The 11,212-nt window shown below is 34.9% G+C and overlaps 1 protein-coding gene across 1 annotated transcript in view; it reads right to left on the bottom strand.

Moving 5' to 3' along the window:
- LOC108690170 overlaps positions 1 to 11,212 on the bottom strand; it is a 54,319-nt gene that overhangs the window by 27,001 nt on the left and 16,106 nt on the right. Inside the window, exons 2-5 of the mRNA XM_018197338.1 lie at positions 8,907 to 8,950; positions 7,207 to 7,297; positions 3,604 to 3,612; positions 753 to 827 (exon numbers count right to left, since the gene is read on the bottom strand). Of these exons, the coding sequence (XP_018052827.1) occupies positions 753 to 827; positions 3,604 to 3,612; positions 7,207 to 7,297; positions 8,907 to 8,950 (219 nt within the window). The remainder of the gene's footprint in view (positions 1 to 752; positions 828 to 3,603; positions 3,613 to 7,206; positions 7,298 to 8,906; positions 8,951 to 11,212) is intronic.

Here is an 11,212-nt window from a genome sequence, read left to right as displayed (position 1 = left end):
TATATATATATATAATATATGCATTAGAGGAAAAAGTAGTACATATGTATGATGCGTATCACGGTATCCTAGCCGCTAATGTGTTTTACACTAGGTCGCTACGTGTTACTTTAGAATAATACAATGTAAGGAGAGGAGTAAATAGAAATAAGGAGACTCTGATTCAGAACTGAAACTGGCTAGAACACACTTACATGAAAGAAAATAGTGTGGAAATGAGGATAAAATGCAGCACGTTTCATATGAAAAGAAAAGAAAACCCAGTTAAGTTAAGTTTTGAGTCTCCAGTCTCTTACCGGAATTGAAACTTAAAATTAAATGATATACGATCTAATTTCTCTCTGATATCCATTTTCCTATTTCTGATATTACTTCTTGCTATATTATCTCTACCTCGCAATTAGAAAGTAAACGTCCTTTCACTTTTAAAACTTTTCTCTCATCCCTCATTCATTACGTGAGGGTTTCCGAATGAAGTACAACACGTAGAAAGAAAGTAATTAAGCTTCGTTGTGTAATTTATGTGACACTAATTAATACAGTAAATTGCATCGTCCACGTAATGATAAAAATGACTTTAAAAAATGTCATTGAGAAAGAGCTTAGTCGTTGTAAAAATTACTTAAATTAGCGGGATGACGCGATGATAGCCAACCCTCCTCTTACAGGGTAAGCATGTTTCTCTTGGTTTATTAACTGGTGACATGAAGTAGTAAGGGTGAAGTATATATGACTAAAGGGTAAATCCTTACCAGCTCCTCGTCGTTCAGCGTCGCTCGAGGTACGGCGGATGTGAGACCAGCGTTTCTCTTCGTCGCTGCCATGGTCTGAGAAAAGATAGGAATTAATATGTATCTAATAATGAAATAATAATACCTGATACCTTCCAGTCTCTCTATCGTATAATAAATGATAATCCTGGGACTGAAGAAAGAAAAAAAGAAAGAGATAGAGAAAGAGGAGAGCGAGAAAAAAATCAAAGAAAAGCATAAAATTGATCAAATAAATCGAGAGACGTGAAGAAAGGTATGTAAACGAATATGAAAACACGAAGAAGTCTTTGAAAAATGTTATTTACAAATATTTATCGACATCGAGATCAAAATTGTTTACGAGTTAAAATAAAGGTGAGTGACACTGACTTTTCAAATAACGAGAACTATACTTCAAAAGTGATAAGATATACATATTTTGAAATTCTTAATATTAATCAATCAAACGAGAGTATATACATTTCCAAAGAAACAACTTCACATCGAGATTAAACTGTATCTATCGTAGTAATATAATAAAAACTTGCGAGATAGAAACAAATTGAAAGCCGAAGGGAAATCTTGTGATGTAAAAATCTTGTGATATATAAGCGGTGATACATGCCAAGTGAAATATCGACAAAGTTAAACTTTTATTTACAAGTTTTTATGAAGCGAGTATAAGTGTGAGTTATATATAATATATATATATACACATGAAACACTCGTTAGAAATGTTTCGCAAAATGTTACAGAAAATGCTATTCTATATTCTATATTTTATACTTAATCTCAATCAGTCTTATGTAATCGCGAACTTTGACATTTTTAAACATCCAACATACACGTTTCTGAAATAGAATTCGTAAATTCAACGAATATTTATCGACCGCACCGTTTGAATATATTTTATGACGAAAAAAATCGGAGCAGGTGCAAGATATTTATTCGTGCAAATGTTGCGGATTAATATAATATCTGTCCGATTATCTTTGCGCATAGTCGCGTGCATAGAGAAAATTAACGTAATGGTTAACAAACAAGATTGCAAATATTAAGACCGACAGTGAGATCCAACTCAATAAGATCTGGATTATATGCTATCTGGATTATATGTTCGAGAACCATGGCGGAAATTGTACTAGAGGCTAATCAAAGGCTGGACCCCTGCTTAATAAGACCGAGTAGGTACTGTTTCAATGCAGTGTAGATTTGCATGTGCGATTGGGAACGCATATATATGAATCTAATATTGAAATTAGAACGAAGAGAGCGATAATAAGAAAAGACAGTAAAGGGCAAGAATCAAGAAGCAAATGGAGTGGAAACGTCAGGAGATATGTAAATTAGTTGATGGAATAATGATGATAGAGAAGAGTAAAAGAGAGAGAGAGAGAGAGAGAGAGAGAGAGAGAGACAAAGAGTGAAAAGAGATAGAGCTTAGGTGAATCTCTACGGAAAGAAAATCTAATCTAATTAGCTTATGGGTGTTTTTGAGGTAAGGTGCGCGATAGAATTTGTGGTTAGCATAGATTTTAATTAAGATATTATACATGGAGCCCCGCGAACTGTGCATGCGCTATTGTTTGAGCCTGACGATCAAGCGCTTACTCTGTATATACTAATATCACTTTTATCGGCTATAACCCACGTATGCCGTTGTGACGTTGTTTTTTTAATGTATCCTCTGATCAGAGGAATACTGCGACGCAGCACGGAAAGAGGGGCACCAAGGCAATTTAATTCTGTCTCTTGTGAGAATCTCGCGCAATATCATTTTTCTTAACGATATTATCGAGTCACCTCCTTCACTTCATTTTCCCGGTTCCTTTCATCAAGAGATAGAAGCGAAGGAGAAATAAGAGAAATGGAATAGTAATAGCGAATCAAAGAAAGCTTTCACTAAAACACATTGTCTTCAAAATTTTCTTTGATCAAAACATCTACTTACGACTCGTATAATATTTTTATAACTTCTCTTAACACATGTTATTATATCTACAACTATCAAGATGTTCATGCAATATCGATGCTGGAACTGTGAACGATTTCGTATACAGGTGAGGGACATTACCGTTATAAAGCAGAACAAAATCTAATGGGACTAGCGTTTTTATTGACAACTTGGAGACTACTGGATCACATTAATTAAGTTTGAATGCACGCGAAATAGATAATTATTTTAGAAAGATTCTTTCGTTAAATCCGTTTTTGCATAATTTTTAATTGACTAATCGAAGTAACTGTAAAAACATTCGCATGCGGAACACAAAGTTACGAATAAGCCATCAAAAAAACATATAACAATGCGTTTCGTTGAAGTACAAACATCTCTTGTCTCTCCGACTATAATTGTGTTCAATTTAACGAGTGGCTAGAGATTTGATATATTATTTTCTCACATTCGATATTTCATACATGGGAGATAGAAATTGGATGTTCCGCAGATAACAAAATTACTTCGGTATCTATTTACTAACGAGTAGATACACATGTAACAGAATCATAAATTAAATTAGAGATGTAATCAAGAAGTTTCTACACCGCTGACTCTATTCCATCGAGAAGAGGGCAACTTTCAACGATTCGCAATGAGGGAAGCATACATATCCCCTTATGGCAAGTAATCAGCAGAAAAAAAAACATAACGAATTAGAAATAAACCAATCAAGAGCAAATAATTAAGAGAGAAATGTAAATCACGCGTAGAACAAACGGAAGGACGTAAATAAAAAAAAAAGCATATAGACAGATAATAGCATGTAGACAGTGAGAATGAGAATTAAAAATTCACATGCAAACGTTCGAGCAAGCTTTTATTGACTTGGCTAAGGAGGCATTTAATTAGTACCTTCAAGACCTGGAGGTAGAGTTTTTGAGATTTTTTGAGAGGTTTTTTTCAGTGAGTGGTTTTGTTTTTTTCAGGTGTTCAGGTGGATACAACAACGGGCGCCACAGAGAACAAACAAAGAAAATAGCATTATATGCCGATTAGTACATGTAGTTACTTGCATTTTAGTTAAATTATGATATAGATATAGATGTTTTAAAAGTTAGACACAAGAGAAGCAAAGACGATTAATTAACGGATGTATAATTAGGACTGATTCATCACGAAGAAATAATTACGTGATACAAAAACATGAAAAACAGAGTTATTCTCTTTTGTCGAAGATCAAGTTTTGATAATTTGCGTTTTAGAAATTTATATATCCGTGGTGAATTTAAACGATCGAAATTACTGAGCGATAATCGTCTTTTACACGTGGTCAGTCAATTTCGTTAGTTCGACATTGATAGGCGATGCGTTCGTCACTGCTATTGCAATTTTTCCAACGAATAACGCGAACATTTTTGCGGTTATAACTCAGTAATCTTTTCGCGCTTTTTACTGCCTGGACAATTTTTTCCATGTCATGATACCACAAGTAAAAATATTTCACGTCGCGAGACTTCGGGATTCTAGGGTTATATAAGATATGCACAACAATTATATGTTAACATTAAACAAGGAGACAAACATACAGGAAGACAGACATCGGATTAAAGGGATCTAAAGATGATGAAGGATATCTATATTTGGAATTGGAGTGCAATGCTGTATTTTAAAAGGGAAGATAGGTCGATTCTTTTTTAACACTGAATCAAATATAAAATCCGTTGGAAAATGTAATTAAGGTTCTTAAGTGATCTCAAATCTACAATTTTCAAAATGGGACGCGTTAAATACATTTTCGGGTTAATTCAAAAAATTCAATTTTCCATTATTTTGTTCTGATGAAAATTACATTTCACTGCCACCATTTTACTTTCGTAGTATTAAATTAAATCACGTTTTCCGCGACACACTTATCCTAGGCTTTTCTCTGGAGCGCAATCGATAAACTACTTAAGAATTTCATTTAAAGCATCACGCACTAGTTGCACACACGCGATCTTTTAGCTTACAATGGCATCCATGACGTAGACAAGACATTTTTATTATCGTTTCAAGCACGTGCGTCATTATCATGTATATAATCGAGATGAAACAAGTGTACGGAATATCTCTACACTTTATAAACAACTCAGTGTCATTGTTTTATATTCCTTTCTTTATCTTTTGTAAATAAAACTCGATTAGTTATTTTTATCGATTTATTGATTAAAATACGCAATCGCGGAGGATGATTTACTTAAAAGAGTTCGCGACTATTTGTCTTTATTCTGCACGTTGTTTATGTATGACCAGCGAGATAAATGGTCGCGAATATATCGACAACTTATCCGAATTTCAAATCGTGAGTTTTCTAGTATTTTCGATCGATTGAAGATATAAAGGCATCTCTTGAATACGAATCGCATTAGCGAATTGCGAATTTAAATTTTGCGGAAATGTTCTTACCAATTGTGAACATAATTGTCATTGGCACGATTAAATTTTGTTGAAATAATGAAATCTCTCAGTCGTATTATTCACATTTAACGAATCAATGAATTTTATTTTATTCATGAATATATTTAGGATATTAATAGGTAGAGTAATTATCAAAGGACTATGAAATGTAAAGTGTTTTTTTTTTATTTGGAAATTTCAGGGAAAAAGAGATGTTACATTGAGAGGAAATATTTCGTCAGATTTGCTCGTTGGAGCATTGCGATGGCTTTTAGAAAAATTAGCAATTCGATTCGTCGCAGGAAACGACGATAACACTGAAACGTAAAACACGCAATTAGGTCACGATGAGATACACGCTTGTTACGAGCCGCATCGGAAGATCTTCCGCTTCGTCTTGAAATTCAACGAAAATGCCATTCATGATTTCAGTTTTATTCTCTTTGCTTTCGTTCCACGGTAGATCCTCGGATACGTCGTGCATGATACACAGAGTTAGATCTCGCGACGAAGATATTTTAGAACATCGTCGTCGTCGTCGTCGTCGTCGTCGTCGTCGTCTCGCGATGGAAATAAAGTTAAAGAAGAAACGATGGCTGTTTTATAATCGAGAAAACGTTGCGTTTCCGCTGGATGACAAACTAATTAAGCTTTAGATAACTTTGTTATAATTTCCTACTGCGTCCACTAATATATTCATAAAAGAAGTTGAGAGAGGACACAGTCCTTTGCAATTTTTTCTTTAGAAACATAAGATAAATAAAATGCAAAGTAACGATACCGCTCGTGGTCGTCGGATATGTATTATTGAACGTATTAGCATAATCGAGTGCACGTGCCACTCGATTGATCGATATGTCGCATATTGGTTTATATTTTACAGCTCGCTTCGACATTTAAATCGGTACATCTCACATAATATGATTTACTGCGTTCGTCAGTAATACTTCACCCGCGTTTCTACACGACAGTTCCACTTACACTATAAAAAATATTGGTGTGAATTTAATATCATGCGGTGTCTATATATACAAATTCTGAGCGTATTAACATCAACATGATGTGGATTTAACCCCATGGATTTTAAATCAATATCATAATGTTGATATAAATCAGATTATAAATCCACATCACGTGTTAATATTAACTCTAACGCATGAGAATTATATAAATACCATAAATTCACACTGATATACTTTAGAATGTTATATTAATGCAGTAGTAATAATTAGCTTTCGCTTTTTGCATTGTACCACATCTGAATACATAAATTTTAGATACGGTATAATTAACTAACTTTAAATATTTATGATTCAAAAACTGTTAGCATCGATATTTGATAGAATTTTCATCTTAAAATTATCTTAGGAATTTCCTCTTAAGCATTATTATTACGACCTTTATGACACCTGCATAAATAAAAAATATATAAATAAAAAATATAAATAAAACTATAAATAAAAAATATTCCGTATATTGTGGAAATAGTTTCTAAAAATGTTCATGTATCCGCGTACCACATAGGAGAACCTTTACGATTACAATTATTCTGTCGTTCAATGGGCTTTCACATATCTCGCGTAGGAATCGCTAACAGCGCACACGTCGGACACATCGCGGTAATTAATTCCAGCTTTGTTTCAGTCTATCTGTGCAAACGCGGAACACAGAATTGCAAAGCACCAAAGGGGCCTTAAAATTATAAAATAGCGCATCAAGAGATGGTCCCGAGCTAGTTGAGTAAATTAATTAAATTCCAACCAGCATAATCGTCACGAAGATTGAAAGAACTCGGAACTCATGCCGCGCTATCCAGAAGCGGAGATCGCGTTTTTTAATTACACCTCGACGATGTCATAGATGAAGAGAACGACGACGATGACGACGACATCAATAATGATGGCGACAACAACGAGATACGTTTCGTCAAATCGGATAATTATTTCCGACAAATATATATGTATGGACACGGTCCAGGCAATGTACATATATGTATGTGTGTACACGGTGTACTTATACATATGTATATAGACGCGGAGACAATGGCGGAATGGTGTTAATGGGCGATCGGCTACCTACCAGCTCGGAAACTAATGGTATCGACTTCCGGCGCGGCCGAATGTCCGGCATGCTGTCGATGGTGCTGTAGAAGGGATTGTCGCCTGGATGTCTGGAACAGAAAAGATTTCGGAAGCTGTATCAACACGAGTCTGCATGATCATTGCGTCCAGCTTTTGCTCAAAGCTTAAGCTGTGCTAATCTTGAAATTTTATGTATTTTTATATATATATAGTTATTACTAATATTTATCATTGTGTTATTAGTGCTTATGATGACGCGTTTTGCAATTATAACTTTTTGACTTGAATATTATGAATATTTTTAAAATAACTTCAAAGATATCAATTAAAGATTCTAATATTTGAGTATAAATATAAAAAAAAGAGCACATCAATAAAGCGTTTGCAAGTAGAATTTAAAATCGATTTCGTGTGGATTGAAAACAAACTAAAAAACTTTCGAATCAAACTGCAGGCTTAAGATAGTTATAGTTCTAGTCGAGATCCCTTTAGAAGGTTTGAAAATCTACTGGCAACATGATGGAAATTTCGTGCTCGTTAGAAAGTTTTTAGAAAATCCAAGTTTCCGCAAGTATAAACCCGTTCTTCGCCGCATCATGGTAAGAATAAAATTATAATTAGAATTTTTCGTCGACGCTTTTTGATTTTTGAGTTATTCATAAGTTTAGAAACGTCGCAATGAAGAGACGCATGAAAACTAGAATAAATCATAAAATTATTTAACGATAACATCAACGATAAATTTTATAATATTAAACTTCACTCTTTACACAAATTTATTAAAATGATCAATATTCGTTCTATCGAATGGATATAATAACTTACAGAATATAATAGGTAAACATCGCGATATTATAAAGATCTTTAAGGAAATGACACGATAAAATATAGCGAGCATCTGGGTTTTCCCGAGATGTAAGAGCTACTTTCGTAGTGCAATTTTTTTTTGTACGTCGAGTAATATACCGTGAAATACATCTCAATTCGTGTGATTCAAAACGGAAATTTATTGGAAATATTGATGTATAATTGTGGATTGAAAGAAATTTTACTACCGATTTCATCTCATTTGATGTAAAAGTGATTCAAAAAATGTTTTGAATCATCTGTTAGAAAAGTCGATATAGATATTTCTCTAAATTTTTATTGTATATAAAATTTATTTTTTTTATTCTTCATATTAAATTCAATAAAAAACGAAGCATCAGAGAAGAAAGTACATACTAACGGTAAAATTTATTGAATTTTAATAAATATTTGTTTGAATAATAATGCCAGTGAATATCCACTGAATATAAATTTATTTGGTACAAGAATCATTAATTGAATTTAATTATTATTTTTTATTCAGCAAATATTTATTTTCCACAAACAAGTATTATATTAGTCTACTATCCAAACAATTATTTGTTTTAAAATTAAACAATTTTTTAATTTAATACATTTTCTCTCAATTTTTGTCTCAATCTCACACACATTTATTGTTTTCATATATTTGATATTTTTGTAATAGTGCTACATGCGTTAAACTATCTATGGACGACCACAATTTTAAAAATGATATTTCAGAAATTTTAGAAGTGATATTTCAGAGATAGATGTAAAATTTGGAAATAAAATCTCTACGTTTCAAATTGAAATTGATACGGTATGAGTGTAATTATAGGATTAAAGGCTTAATTAGAAAATAATACTCACCCGTTCGCTCGTCCACCGGACTCGCCGCCCGGCCCGCTGCCGTTCTAACAAACAAAAAAACAAGTTTATTAAAAACAAGCTCGGTAACAGTTCAAAAAACGAAATGGAGGGCGCGCGATGCCGATCGCGCGAACGCAATGTATGGCGCAGAGTCCTTTTTCTCATTTTCGCATAATTACAGTCTTGGAAAAAAAGAACGCGCGACCACGGAATGGCGCGAGGAAGACAACACGAGCAAGAACAACGGAATGAAACGAGCGATGATCGATCTTGGAAATTCTCATTTTCTTCGCTGTAAGCGACAAATAACCGCTCGGCTGCTATTGAATATTACAAAACTGTGAGATGAAGTTCTCGCTTTGATTTCCGTGGCCGCGCGCGCACGCATACACAATGCTCTGCCTTTAAATCGCTCTGTCGCAATAGACCTAAGGGAGAAATTACAAACGGAACGGAATGAGATGAGCGCAGAGGAAATCGTCGGGTGAGACGAGGAAACATATCGTCAAATAATTGCTTTCCTGCATCAGCTGCAGACAGGAGGAAAGGGAGAAGGCTATCATTCGCACATGATTTTGAAAAAGCGATTTCTCCATCGCGGAGAATCGACTTCTTCATCTTCTCTCTTTTCCTCCGACCGCTTGATTTACATTCAGAACTTCCTTCGTCCGCATCCGACTGCGATTGCTTCGTCCGCATTTCGCACTCACAGTATTCTCCTCTCCGCCCGTCTATTGTTCCTCGTATCGCAGTTCTCCCAAACTCTACTGACTACATCGATGTAAATGTATTCTCTATTTCCTATCTCTCTCTTTCTCTTACTCTCTCTTTCTCGCAATCCAACTGCGCGGACTACCACTTTCCGTTTAATCCCTTTCTCGTTCGTCGGAACACAGGTCGAACCTATTCTCGTCTCGCTTGTCGCCGTTAATCAAACCTTCGACCCATTGCCGGCGACCTCGAAGAAGCACCGGCATTTTGTCGTCTGTCAGCTGGCTGGATTCATGGCTCGATCGTTCGTAAGTTCCACGGTGGACTCGCGATAAATTCTGTTGGTCCAGGTTTTCGTGCCCCGAGGTCCTGACCCCTCTTCCATATTGGTCTTTCTCGAATCAAGCTTCTCTTGGTCGTCTCTCTGTGCTTCCCATCATAGTGACAATTTCTCTTAATAAAGATTCGGCTCCAGACGCCGAAATCTCGAGGACTAATGGATACCTCCCGCCGAAGAGAAAGGGATATATACGTGTATTAACTGACATGTTGGATGCTTCGCTTTCTCGAGAATATCTGTCCTTTTTTTCTTTCTTTCTCCCCCTTTTTTTTTACTCTCCTGCGCTTTTTCATGTACTTATTCACGTTCGCTCGGCCGCGCGATGAAATGGAAGTTTCGGAGATAGAGTGTGTAACAGCCCGTATAAATATAATATCACGTACAATACCTCGTAAATTCTGTCACGATATAGAGATATAATATAAACTTATCGATAGCATAACAAGTGTAATAAGTATTTAGAGTTAGAGCCGCAGGTATTTCGTCCCTTAACGCTGTCTCTTTTTCCCACACTCTCTCTCACGTCTTCCGCACTCAATTTTAGTTCATCATTTACTCAAATTACAATTTTTCGTCACTCTCGTACTTCTTGCTCTTTCACTCTCTTTCTCCCACTCTATCGCTCGTCCTCGTTCTCTCTTTCTTTTAAACAGTTCCGCGGAAAGGGGTTCCTTTTTTTTTCCTCTGATCGCTTAAAAAGCTTAGATAACATTGGAGCATAGTATTCGTTTCATTTTTACGTTTAATCACGAAATGATGGCCTTTGAGAACGTCTCGTCGGAATGTGTAAATAAAGCATGAAGCTGAAATCTTATTATCGCAGTACCTTATATCTGTAATAAGTTGAATAAGAATTTTAATCAACAATAAAGATTGCATTTAATTGTAAAAGAAATAATTCAAAATATGCTGTAACATAAACCTTAATAATACGTTATAAAAACAAAAGAATAATTATGTAACCGTAAAATTTCGAATACAGGTCGCGCGAATAATTTTTATCATCCAACAAAGCAGAATCGGTTTCATTAGTGGCTCGAAAATATTCATACTATATATTTGTGACATTTTCTGCTGGTGGAACGATATGCAGATTAATTATTCATAATATATATGAATTTCACTGCGCAACAGCTAATTAGAGCTGGTCAACTCAGTGTTTTTCGTCTCGTAGCGAAATTAGATTAAGATACGACATTTCCGATGTTTCCTGGCATAATTTTTGTTAACATGCGGGAATTCATACAGTATCGGA

This window comes from Atta colombica, unplaced genomic scaffold (genome assembly GCF_001594045.1).
Source record: "Atta colombica isolate Treedump-2 unplaced genomic scaffold, Acol1.0 scaffold105, whole genome shotgun sequence".
NCBI classification, from domain to species: Eukaryota; Metazoa; Arthropoda; class Insecta; order Hymenoptera; family Formicidae; genus Atta; species Atta colombica.
The sequence above is the reverse complement of the archived record's forward strand: the minus strand, read 5'-3'. Positions and strand labels throughout refer to the sequence as shown.